Raw genomic sequence first — 13238 nt, 5'->3', positions numbered from 1 at the left:
ATTTTGCAACCATCTGCTGTTCCCGCCGAGTCTGTTTACCTGCTGTTTGTACTCACCTGGGCCTGAACGAGGCATTCAGTCAGGGGTTCTTGAGTCAAATTAAAGACATTTAAAAGTGGCCAGACTTGCACATTATTTGAAAGGTTCACATAAGTTATTTCGACACCCCAGTGCAGGTACAGCAAGGAATTCAAAATTTAAATACTTACTGATGAATCAGTTGGCTGGACTGAAATCTGGTATGTCTATCATTTTTTTTTGGGTTTGTTTAAACACCTCTTGTTCTCATTAGCATAATTTGTATATTGAGTAGAACATTAAGAAGCCATTCACAGTCACTGAATTTGAAGAACATTTCATTTTGTTTTATCAAAATAAACGCTATTTCATATTGTTTTATTTTGAGTCCATTTTGTGCAGAGTAGAGAGGGAGGCAGTTTTGAAAGAGTAGAGTGCACAAATAGACCTCATTAAGTCCTTCTTCACCCTCCACTTGTTTCGGGTAACGGGAGCAACAGTGATTGCATAACCACACTGACAGTCGCTGTTAGAGAGGCTGACAAACACATCCACAGACTCACAGCTGTGCAGCACATCAGCTGGAATCAACCTACTGTGCCGCCCCGCTTTAATGCTGTGGGGATAAAACTACTATTAGTGACTCATGCTCCTTTTTGGACTCAACCCGAATTACACACTAGTATCGTCGCGTTTGGGAATTGAAAGCACCTTGAGATACGACCTTCAATCATTCGGGGATCAAACCAAGTATGTTAAAACCCCTTTCCCTTTTGAAATGAATGGAAATGCCACAATTCCACCCAACAACAAGCATTTTTAAATAAAATTAGCAATATGTAATACACTTTTTTTTTTTTACTCGAATTCATTGATAATTTGCTGCTCGTTCTGCTGTTCGTGCCTTAGCCACCTGGGGGCAGTATTATGTAGATCAGTGGTTCTTAGCTTATGTCACTTTAAGACCCGCATCTTTTTATTGTTTCAGGGTTGCGACCCACGTTTATAGACGTTGAGAACAGGATAACATGTTTTTCTTTCTAAAAAATAGTTTGAAATACATGTACGATGATATATGTTTAAACGCAGTTTCACATGACTGACTATACCGCCAAAAGCATATTGCTAGCTGGAACGTCCGCGAGCCAAACTCTTTGCTCAGCTGCATTGCATTTGTTTGTAAATTAAACTAGCGACGAGAGCACAAGTGAGTGACATTTTCTTTCTCTTATTTTGTTCCAAGTTGAAACCTGGCAGCCTCCTAGCGCGCCAGACACACTTTTGGTGGTTCACTGGTGTAGCTGTATAAATATACATGTAAGCGTCAGTAATTTTGCCTATTCTTCACAGAGGATGAAGAATATGTACTTGTGAGTATTAGGGTGACCAAACGTCCCGCTAGAATTGGGACAGTCACGGTTTGGGGCCTTGTGTCCCAATTCCTGGTGGAATTGTTTTGTCCACGTTTTATGCAGTTCCCGTCATGGCGTCCTATTTTTTCTTTTCGTTCAGACAGCAAGCAAATTGTTTGTATTGTTTTTTTTTTTTTCAATCACGCAGTTGTCATAGCAATTCATCCAAATTATTCCCGGGCGTGTGATATTGGAACTTTAACTACTTCCTGCTTCTGTGTCTCAGAATCAGGGAAATGTCGTCCGACCGAACGCTAGCTGAACGTTTCTGGCCACGCGTTTCCAAACTTACAATGTGGGTCCGCTAGGTATGTTGTGCTAATGTATTTACCCCTGGAAAAAATTGTATCAACTGCCGCAGGAGTCCACTCGTATTGCTTATTTTCATTCAAGTACATTACCCCCCTGCTTAGTTAAGTTAATTTTGTGCATGTAATGGATATTTCACAAAATATAATGTACTGAGCAGACCGCTTTCCATTTCTCGTCCTGTGTTCCTCATCTGTCTTTGCCTTTTTGTCACCTGGTAACATCCTATGATTCACCAAAAAAGTAAAAGAAAGAGCAAAAACACAATCCTTGTGTTGCTCACTGAGCTGATGTCTCATGATTTGTCACCATCTTGCATGTTTGCACTCATTTTCTCAACCATTCCCGGCATATCCTTCCAGAAAACGTTCAGCCTCACACTGTACCATTTGTTTGACTTCCAAATACATCTGTTGATATTGCTTGAATAATTCATATCTCCTGTAGGTTCTTCTCATACACTGTATACGGTTGCAACGTGACAAAAATAGCCCCAGCAAATGGAAAAAGGCCGATGGAGAGAGAGCGAGAGAGAGAATCGGTGAGTGAAATACAGAATAAAGACAAAATGCAGCAAAGCAGAAGCAAAGAGCAACAGAGTAGTTGGGAGGCAAGATGGAAGTAAAGAAGAATAAACACGTATGGGGGGGAGAACCAGAGTACAGCGAGGCAGAGTGACAGTCTGAGAGGCCCTGAGTTCCACTTGACTCAGTCATGGGAATGATTTGATTATTACCACATGAACAGCTGTCTTATGTAACACACACACAGACCTAAATAATGGCAAAGGGGCCACATCCTGAACAGAAACCTAAAACAAGCACAGGTGGCCTATGCAAACAAAAGTCTTGACAAGTTCTCGTGCAAGTTTACATGTGAAATTAAAGCTACTCTATATATATGTCAATCATGGCAAGCACATATAGATGAGTACTTATTTATATTTTCGCCATTATAGCCTCAGAGGAAGTCATGTGATCCAAACACCTGATGAATGCGGTTCATGGCAGGACAAGTGTTTCTGACTTACTTGGGTGCAACTCATGGAAATCGCAGGTCCTTTTTTTTTTCTCCCCATGCAGCAGTTTCCACAAACAACACTGTAAAAAAAATATATTGAACATGAATATTGAAGCTCCTCTGTGAAGTTATTTATCTAATAACGTTTAAATATATCTGTATATTTATTTATTCATTAAGTTATTGCCCCTGCACTGAAATTCTCTGGTATCCTCCTACTTGCCCCTCATAGGTTGGTGCAAAACAGTTAATTTTAAACATAAAGAGTCCAGAGGTTAAAGACAGTACTTCGACCACCATGATGAGCCAACCAATATTGAAATACACTAGTCAGCCCAAGTGTTCATCATTGACAAGGCAAGTGTTTCATTCCTAAAATGAAAATTGAATATTATTATAATGCAAAGTTTGAGCACTAGTTACCCAACACATGGAACGACAGTTTGATCGTTTGCGGCGGCGGCGTTCTGCGTTCAATTTAAATGACTACTGTGACAACGACATGAAAAAAAGAAATGCTTATCTTTTTGGGCATCCCCCAGATTTTCGCTTTTCTCCAAATGCTTATGATCGGTGAACAACAAAGACATTTCTACATAGGTTTCGAGACTAATTGCAGAGACCGTTTTAATAGCACTTGAGAGTCATAGCGTAGTTTAATCTGCTTGACAGTACACTTTGAGACTGTCCCTTGTGACGCCCTCAGCCACACGTAGTGTCATCTCATTTAAAATACATTCATGAGTGACTGTTTCCATCTATTGTGTGTTCTAAGGTGTCTGGCGGTGTGTGCAATGTTGGCTGGGGGGCGTGTTTTAACTCTTAAGCCAGGAGAAGGTGCAGAAGGTAGATGCATAATGAATGTTTGAGAGCTTCAGATGCATGTTCCTTCTGTTCGACTTTTTGTTCCAGTAATAGTGACCATGAAGAACTGATAGTTCCACCGTAGTTCTGCATGGCTTACCAGAGTGCTACATGCTTCCATTATTACCAGCTATATATGAAGACAAACATCTCATACATATATGACTCACTTACAGTATGTATTGAAGACAGGTGGAGTGCAGCGTGAAGCTTATCGTGCACATTTATTTCTCAGTGCTGTGATGATAAAACAAATATTTTTTTTCCACATAGAGGCCAGGGAACAATTGTGAATGTACTGTTATGTGCAGCTTGGTGTGGAAAGACCCAGAAATGTGCTGAGATTTGATATTGACTCTTCAGATGCGCTATTCTTACGAGTCCAATTAAAATGCCTTCAGCACTGATTGCCCTCACACGTGTGTGTATGCATGTGTGTGTGTGTGTATGTATGCGTGTTTATCAAGCACAACTTCACCAACAGATCCATTTGTGTTGGACTTTTTTTTTTTTTACCTATCAATTCCAATGCATTTTGCTTAGTGATTTTAAGCATGCTTAAATTCATTCTGTGCTTGGGAAAAAAATCCTGGGAGAGAGTAAAGTTGTCAGGCTTGGCACAGAAATAACCTGCCGACATGACGGGTCAGCTCATAAAAATTTCACACATCCCATGTAAATCCATTTTGAGAAAAAAAAATGATGATTTAGCAAAAAAAAAAAAATAATGACTTAACAGGAGCAAAAACAACCTGCAGTGTTCTGCGTGTGTCCTTTAAATCAGGGCACACCAAAAAGAAAACAACAATTTTAGGTACGTGCTGTGCTAACATGCACACATTGACACATTTGTTAGCCTGGTCGCAGAGTGCTCCCCATGAAGGTTGACTTCAGAAAAAAAAATAATTAAATGGAGGGAATATTTTCTTCCAGGCGAACCGGAGCGTTGTGTTGCTGTGGCCGTCTAAGAGTTCACTGTGGCTGGCCGCAATTCTTTCACGAAGAAGAGATGTGACGCTCACGTATCGGTAACTATACCAGTCATTGGAAATATATTTTCCATATCAAATTAATGAGGAAAACGACATCATGGGCATTAAAAACCTGATAAAAGACACCAAAGATGATTGAAGAAATAAAAGTTCCATGGGACCTTTAACTATTTTTTTATACAAAAAAAACCCCTTCAACCTGTTATGAATGTACACATTTTCCTCCCACACAAATTTACTATTAAGTATTCATCCGGCTTCGGTCACCCTCCTCCCACCTCCTCCTCTTGTGCATACTGTACTTCAGTATATTCTCCACAAGCAGTTGAGGAAAAGGACATTTTGGAGACAGAGAGCGGGGGAGAGAGAGACTTGCTTGTCCTGTCGAGGTCTCTCGTGTCACAGCTTGGCCCCGAGGGCTTGACCTCTGCCTCGCCGACTGCAAGTCAACCTGGAGAAGCTCACACGATAGTGGAGGGAAGCACATTTTTGGAAATCATTACGCATACGAGCCTGCATCAAGAAGGAAGAATTGTACGCTGGATTTAATAATTTTTGATAACAGTCCGAAAGAGATTGTTTATTTTTAGTGATAGTGGGGTTTTTTTTGTTGTTTTTTTTGCAGGAGGGAGACACAGGGATGAGGAAAGGGGAGGAGTGGCGCTGAACACAGAGAGGAGAGGAGCACAGACGCATGCAGGCAAGCAAGAGGAGGAGAGGAGCTGAGAGATGCTGCACGGAAACGTAAGTGTAAATCCTCCTTCTTTCTTATTGTTGACAAGTTGAATTTGATATTCTTTTTCACTTTTGCACCTTGCTCCATGTTTGCGTGTCCCCACCCCATGCTCCCATTACGTCCATCTGCCGCGCTGTGTTTGTGTTTGGGCGAGCATGCTGTCTCCCCTCGTGCTCCGCAGGTCATGTTAAAGAGTAACGGTGCTGAGGAGGGAAAGGCCAATGTCAAATTGTGTTAACATCAGCTTCACATGCAGAGGCACACACACACACACACACACACACACACAAAAAAACCACACACAGATTGTGTTTTAAACGCACATGAAGAAACAAGATCACTTTGTCGACAGTGCAAGGAAAGCCTCTTAGCACAATTGTCAGCTTGAATTTTAATTGTATTTAATTAACAAAGACAAGAGTAGACAAGAATTATTTTTTTTTTTTTTGCATCTTATTAATTTATTTAGTTGTGGCAACCGTAGCTCACCATGTGAGGACTTGGCCCGGGGTCATGAAGGTCCACGGTTCAAAATTCCACTGTGGACCAAAATAGACTGTCCAGGTGCCCTTGAGCAAGGCGCTGAATCATCAAACTGTTCAGGGGTGAAGATTTTAGAATAGTATAAATGAATAATGAATGAATAAATAATGTACTACTTATTTATTCATTCTCACATTAGGAGCAGACTGTTTAGTCACTGATTTTCCAAAAAAAAGGGAAAAAAAGACACTTTTTTTACTGTGCATTATTTGAATTCAGTAATGTCTTGCTCCCACCAGTTCAACACGAGGCTGTCAAAATATTTAAAATGAATCAAATGGTTTTGGAAAATCGTTATTTATTTAAAAGATGTGAGTTAATCCAATAGAATCGTTCCACTGAGATATGTGTCGAATTGTCTATTATCAGAGAGATATATCTTTGAAGAAAATGGCACAAATATAGTAATTGACTGCCAAGTTCATTCATATTGTAAAATGACAACAACATCATTGTATCATATGCTCTCAAACGGAACAGTACCATATCAAAGTGCATTTTAATCCCACTGAATCGATTTAACTGAATCGTTCCACTTTAAAATAAATCATCCTTGAATCATATCTCACCCCATGCATGTATTGAATTGTTTTTGGGGGGCGGGGGGGGAATATTTGTACCCCTCATTATCAAGTATTCACAATAACTACAATTTTTCATGTCAAATAAAGTATTATTAATAAGAATAAGAAAAATGTTGAATTTTTGTTGTTATTGTATTATTATATTGTGAAAATCAGGGATGTCTGATACCACTTTTGTTTTTTTTTTTACCAGTACGAGTATTCACGCTTCTGTCCTCACCGATACTGGGTTCTTTTGATTTATAAATCTTCATTTAACACAAGGACAAGAAATTGTGAACAAAACTTTTCTTTCTGACAAAGTTGTTGATTCGCAGATGTGTCAACTGATACAGTATAGCGCCAACTACTGCCGTGGAGGACTTACTTGATGTCAGATTTTCTTTGCCCAAAGTATTTGTGTCTAGTCTTGGCAACTTCCACAAGAACTCGAAACCTAAAAATAAGACCGGTATTGCCCCAATACCAATACCTGATATCTGTACTCCTAATAAAAATGGAGTTAGCATTTTAATGAACCTGGTCACAATAGCACCGGGCGTGGAAAAAACGTCAAAGTCAATGTTTCCAGAATAAACATTGCAATGAAAAAATATTTGAAACGGGTTTAGACAATGACCAATCGCAGCTCACCTCTTTTCTGTGTTTGGTCATGTGACATTTGCAAACTTAGCCCTTAGGCATTGCGATGTAATTTTCTGTCGACATCAAGTGGCGAAATGGCCACTTGGGAAGGATAAAAAAGAAATGGGTGGATTTTGCAGCCTGATTTGTATGCCACAAACACAAAATTAATCAGAACTGTTTAGACTCCAACATAATATTGAAAAGAACGTTTTTGATGTGACTTCCTCTTTGAGTGAAGATCATGCTGCTGGTGTACCTAATGAGGTGTCCGCTGAGTGGAAATCATTGAGGCCTTGTCAACAAGTTCTCACTGTTGCCATCTATTAATGAGCTGGCTTCTGGCCCTCACAAACATCTCAATACATAACTGGCATGTTCTCTAATGCTTTTTTTTTTTTTTGCATTATTCCAAACTTCAATGGGGTAAAATTTCAGCCTGTATAGTCCTGTGAATCTCTTTTTCCCGAGGCAGGGTGGCATGATTTTTGCTCCAACAAGCATTAACCTAAATGGTCAAATGTAAAAGGCTTTGAGGGTGAGGGAACAGGGAAAGAAGGGCGTCCGCATCCTGTAGCTCTCACACTCAACATCCCAAAACCACCTCAACTGCCAGCCAATTTGGCATCGCTCTTAGGATGCTGTCTTGAGTCCCAACGGTGCGTGTGTGTGCATGTGTGAGGCTGATGTGTCATTCTTGTAACACATAAATGTGCCTGAAGCGCTAACGACTGCCTGAAATGTGCTTGTTACACGCCCAGCAGTTGCACATACAGTACAGTTCAGCCTCAAATGATTCATACCGTGGCCAAAATTGGAGTCGGAAGGGCATTTTTTGGGGTTGAATGGGTTTCCTCTGGTTGGGTCGACCCAAGAACGTGGCGACTGTGTGTAGGTGCAGTTTCAGAAACAGATTAATGAAATGTCAAAAATTTAAAATTTGCTTGTTTCTTTTCTCACATTTAGAAAATATGAATTTAATATAATAATATTGTGACTGTCACAATATGACTTTATTCTCACAATATTCTATTTCCTAAATAATTATGGCTTTTATTGGAGAAAAATTACAACTGTTTTTACTTACAACGTTTTTCTCTGCGGCCTTATTCCCAATACATTACAACAATTTGTAGAGTCTTTATTTTCAAAATACTTTATAATTTCAGTGTAGCTCTAATACTCGTAATATGTCCTGTGATAGTGCTATCGCAGCTAAATGAGACCCGTCCATTCAATGAAAGCATAAACGATAGTTTTGTTCACCCGTGTTTTGAATTTTTTTTTAATTATAGTGAAAGCAAGCTGACATCAGTGCTTCTTTTCTCTACTTAGGAGAACAACACACATTTTGATATTGTGATGCTTTATTTCCGCATTCTCAAGTGCATGCCGACGTTACCTTTAAGTCAGTCCCATTGATGTGATGTCATATGACAGGTGTGAACGAAAAAGAAAATCGTCTCTGACTCTTTGTGACATTAAGAAGCTCTGCACACACCGGATCAAGTCGGTCGAATCACAATTGCTCTATAGCACTTATATTACCTAATGAGGTACAATAGAAGTGTTCTTTTAAAAAAACTGCCCTGAGAAGGATAAGCATGCTCAGATTTGATAGATGCTGTCAGAAATATATTCATTTAAGAATGGTTGTAGTTTGCAGTGAAGTAAAACTGCGCTGGAACATTGGAAGTGACATTTCTTATTTTGGTATCGTCTCAAGAACACTTCTGACATTTGCAATCATAACTAAGCAATATCATCTTTGTAAAAACAGAATTTATGACACAGCGCTTGCACTGGAAGTGAGGAAGGTTCATGAATGAGCTTCTGGGCTGCACGTCTAGACTGTTCTATTAAGAGCTCTGTTTACTGTCTCACCATTCACTCTACATTTAGCTTGGCAGGCAAGAGCTACTGTTGCACTCATGATGATGTGTATGTGAGTGTGTCCACGTGTATGTGAGTGTGTGTCCATGCATGATGCATGCGTGTGGTTTTGCCCCGTGGCTATATAGTTGGAAAACAAATACCCATGGCTTTTTTTTTTTTTTTTAAGATTTTTTTTAGTATTTTTATTGTTAAAGAATGTGGTTTAATCTCTCATTCACGATGGGATCGTTCCAAACATCTCTCAGCAAATGTAGATGTAAAAAAATTTTTTATCGAATTCATTGCTTCACATTTGACTTTGTTTGGCTAAATTTCATTTTTTTTAATTAAATGTAATTAATTATTTGATTTTTTTTTTTAATTAGCCACAGTTAATATCAAAAGACATTAAATGTTGAGACTGTGCTGACTGCACCACTGCTGGAGACAGCCAAGTCATGTGCACAATCGCGTCAAGACAATTAATCAACAATACATAATGATTAGTAAATCGATTAATTGTTTTTTTTATGCCTCTGCCTGGTTGGATGTCCATATTTTACTTGTGTTGCTTTGGTAACATAAAACATTTCTCATGTCTTAACAAAGCAACTTGGTGGTGATTCTATTGAATTCACATTTCATGTACTGTAACAATTATTGTGGGAGATTTTTTATTTTAAGACCCTGCAAGATGACATTTTTTATCACAGAAAACATTTACACCAATGGGGAACATCAGTTCTAATTGTGTGTCAAGTAAGGCCGTCATTATCGAATTTATTTAGAATCGATTATCGGGTTGATAAGGAATCGGATGAATGACTTGATTTTTCGGATGGCGCAACATAGTGCCAGCGAAGCCGCAGGCCAAAAATGTTCTGTTGACCCATTTTTGTGATCAACTCATCCATGATCCAACTTAGTCAACATTTTTCCCCCAGCCCACTGTCAAGAAGAGTCTGCTCTCCAGCTCCGACGCAATAAATGTAAAAAGTAACAAAAGTACAAATAATAATTTATTGCTGTCCTTAACTAGATTTTTCAGGTACTTTTTATTTATTGATTTTACCAGAGTCTTTTTTTTTTAATATTGTGTCTGTAATACCCATTGAGTACATTGTTGAAAATTTTACCGTCTCCCTTACATGAAAAACATGCAGGAAAGCAGCCCTCGAGTACCGGATTTTGACACCTACGCCCTCCAGCTTCTTAATGTGTTCCGTCGCAATAAGATAATATTGTTTTGCTGGTGTTTAAGTCACTTGAGTGTACCTAATAATATGTCCAATAATCGTGTGTTTCCAAAATGTTTGGAAACCAATCTGTCTTTGTCTTCTGTTATTTGTTGTTGTTATGAAGAGATGAGAACTCAGGTGAGGGCTGAAGATTCCAATAAGATCAACTCCCTGTGAAGTGATGAGTACTCAGACCGTAGAGAGCGCCAACACGGATGTGATGGTGGTCTCCAAGGAGATGGCATTGCTTAGCAACATACTGGCAGCCTACACCTTCATCACAGGTATGATACGTGTTGCAGAGAACATGCGCTTTAGTCTGAATAGACCATACTGTGCATCTTTTGGGACTATGAATTACTTTGCTGTCTTTTTCAGTGTGGTCTCACAAGTGCATACTACGGCTAGCGTTATATTACTGCAATGAGCATTTTTTATTTTTTTTTGTCCAGAAAGTGCCACTGCAATCATGTGAAAGTGAGAGACTAGGTTTTGTTGGATAGTTATGTTATTGATCCCAAAGGAAATTCTGGGATTTTGTCACAGCAATAACAGTAAAAAACGGAGGAAAGAAAAGGGATTATGTCTTGTAATAAAAAATATCAGGAAATAGTAAAAAAAAAGAAAAGAAAAAAAAATAAATAAGTAAGGCTTGTTTGTTGCGTACATGTGCAGTATTGTTGAGTGGCCTTTTGGCTAATAACTACAAAGGAAATGGGAAATATTCTGATGCGAAATAATAGCCGTAGACTCAGGAGTGGAGGTCGGTCTCTAAGTAAATCTAGTTTGCCACATTTAAGCGGAATGAAAGGATTCATGATTGAAGTAGGTTGTGACTACTCCCAAAGTGGAACAGCCCTCCCTCTTACAGATCCACCAACCTACGCTCATCTGCAAAATTACTTGCATTGTACGTATTGTGTCCAAGCCACCACCGTGCAGAGATACGCCTCTCGTTGCAACGGGTTAACACCGGTCGTAAAAATAAAGCCCTTAGTGCAGTAGTAGTCGTAACAGTAATGAATAATGATCTTCGCTCCATTTACTTGCAAATTAACTCGTGAAATCTGAGCCTGTTTTATCTGTGAAAACTATTCTATCTATGAATGGCATTTGGTCGATTCACAGGTTATATTTTACTTTTTGCCATCTTGTGGGAGAGCATTTAATTATTCCACCTGTCACTATAGATATCAGTGGCACGAAAAGCTATGGTAGATGAACAAAGATACATCATGACTGAAAATAAAGCAATTAAGCGAAATTGGATCATTTCCCGCAGCACACCTGATGAACTCTCACAGTGCGACAGTGGTTAGGAATCCCTAATTTAAATGTTCGTGACTCATCAATGGGATGTCTAAATAGCAGACAAATAAAATAAACAATAACATAAATAGCGCCCCAGTGTTAGAACAAGTGATGAAAAATGTTTCTGTCTGTTTGATCTCTCTCTGTCAGACCAACCCGAGAGGACTGCGCTGGTGTTTCTGGGCGGAGTGTCTGTCGGTCTCCTCGTCACGCTCTGCGCCGTCGTTTTCCAGATACATTGTCGCGCCGACTGTCATTATGGCAACAGTAAACACCCTCGCCATCGCCATCACCACCGCCACAAGCGTCATCATCATCACCATCACGTCTGTCAGCACCACCAGCAGCAGATCGACGCCAACACGGACAACATGGCCGTCGTCGCCTCAGAGGTCGCTAGGCCGGCCGGGGACAGCGAATCGGAGGACTGGGATGAGACGACGGACATGTCGTCACGGAGACGGAGGCGCTTTGAGAGGGCCTTGCTGCATGCCAGCATGTTTACATCGGCTGAAGGTATAATACATTCACGCTCACAAAAAAATGTGCATGATCTGGTAATTACTCTGAATGTTTCACGACCTTTATTGAGCTAAGGCACATATTTTATATTAGAAATGGCACTAATGTGACCAAGCCCCACCACCGAAAAAAAAACACTTTACCATATTGTATTTTGTAAAACACACAATATTTACGCAACTCAGTCAAATGTAAACAGTTTAGCTTCTTTAAATGGACATTCTGGTGTGTGCACCGTGGCCACTAGAGGGCAGAATATTACAGGCATACGGATGTACATTTTTATGGCTCCGCAGTATGCTACAGTTACGCTAATCGTTTTTCGCAGGGGAAGAAAATTCATGTCTGTGAGTAAGTATCATTATATTATCTGTGTCTAAGTGTTGCCTCACCCTTTGTGATTGTGTTTGTTACTTTCCAATCGTCATGTATTGCAGTGCTCAAAGATCATTTGATGCTGATGTGAATTGATGGTCATTGAGGGTGTCTGTGTGTGCGTTTGTGTGTGCGTCTGTGAGATCAGAGCTGGACCGGGCCCAGCGGCTTGAGGAGCGGGAAAGGATCCTAAGAGAAATCTGGATGAACGGACAGCCAGACATCAGCACAGTCACTCAGAGCCTCAACAGATATTACTGACTAAAGAAGAAACACGCTGAAGGATAAATGGAAGGAAGGAAGTAGGACTTAAACGAAAGATACACAAAGCAACGGAAGACGCGCGAACATGTGTGACCACGAATGGACTCAGAGGCTGTCATGATTTGTCCCCACATTTGCTCACTAACATATTTTTGTGTTTCAAACACAATTTAAATGGTGCTTTTGTATACATAAGGAATGTGAATGTGTTTGTTTATGGGATACACATGTTCCTTATTCCATCTTTTTGATGTTTTGGAAGCTGAAAATAAAGGAAAAAGAAGAAGGGAACCATGGACATGATGGTTTGATTCTGGTGCTTTTACTGTTGTTGTATGTCGCATTCCTTAAATAAAGTGAACGCATACATGAAGTGAAGTTTATTACTGATACAGAGAGATGGGCATTTCCTACCAGGGACGGAACTTTGCGGAGCAGATGTTCATTTGGGGTTGGAAGTGGGTTTTCATCCTTCTCTGTAATTGTCCCAATTTGGGTCAAGTACCCACGGTCGCCCATTTCATTGCCGACTGACTGAAACAAACCGACTA

The 13238-nt window shown here is 39.8% G+C and overlaps 1 protein-coding gene across 9 annotated transcripts; it reads left to right on the top strand.

The window, feature by feature from the left end:
• Positions 1 to 564: 564 nt before the first annotated feature.
• On the top strand, positions 565 to 13060 carry eva1ab (eva-1 homolog A, regulator of programmed cell death b). Of its 9 annotated transcripts, XM_088295306.1 has the most exons (9): positions 565 to 768; positions 2187 to 2280; positions 4557 to 4651; positions 4923 to 5149; positions 5241 to 5359; positions 10340 to 10499; positions 11677 to 12042; positions 12377 to 12399; positions 12572 to 13060. In XM_088295306.1, exons 6-8 carry the CDS (start codon positions 10397 to 10399, stop codon positions 12397 to 12399), a joined length of 492 nt encoding a protein of 163 aa, XP_088151432.1. In that variant the 5' UTR covers positions 565 to 768; positions 2187 to 2280; positions 4557 to 4651; positions 4923 to 5149; positions 5241 to 5359; positions 10340 to 10396; the 3' UTR covers positions 12572 to 13060. The 9 variants fall into 9 exon arrangements, 7 of the variants coding, with proteins under 7 accessions (XP_088151432.1, XP_088151428.1, XP_088151426.1 ...); XR_015843084.1 differs by having other exon boundaries at positions 11677 to 12399; XR_015843083.1 differs by having other exon boundaries at positions 11677 to 12399; positions 12567 to 12690.
• Positions 13061 to 13238: the final 178 nt, after the last annotated feature.

Source organism: Idiotropiscis lumnitzeri, chromosome 5 (genome assembly GCF_059441095.1).
Source record: "Idiotropiscis lumnitzeri isolate Australia: NSW breed Sydney's pygmy pipehorse chromosome 5, RoL_Ilum_1.0, whole genome shotgun sequence".
Classification (NCBI taxonomy): domain Eukaryota; kingdom Metazoa; phylum Chordata; class Actinopteri; order Syngnathiformes; family Syngnathidae; genus Idiotropiscis; species Idiotropiscis lumnitzeri.
This window is presented reverse-complemented; position numbering and strand designations above follow the sequence as displayed.

Coding starts and splice junctions, on each gene's coding strand:
- eva1ab (XM_088295305.1), top strand. CDS start 10,397: ATGAGTACTCAGACCGTAGAGAGCGCCAACACGGATGTGATGGTGGTC. Junction 10,500..11,676: donor AGCCTACACCTTCATCACAG/GTATGATACGTG, acceptor TCTCTCTGTCAG/ACCAACCCGAGAGGACTGCG. Junction 12,043..12,571: donor CATGTTTACATCGGCTGAAG/GTATAATACATT, acceptor CTGTGAGATCAG/AGCTGGACCGGGCCCAGCGG.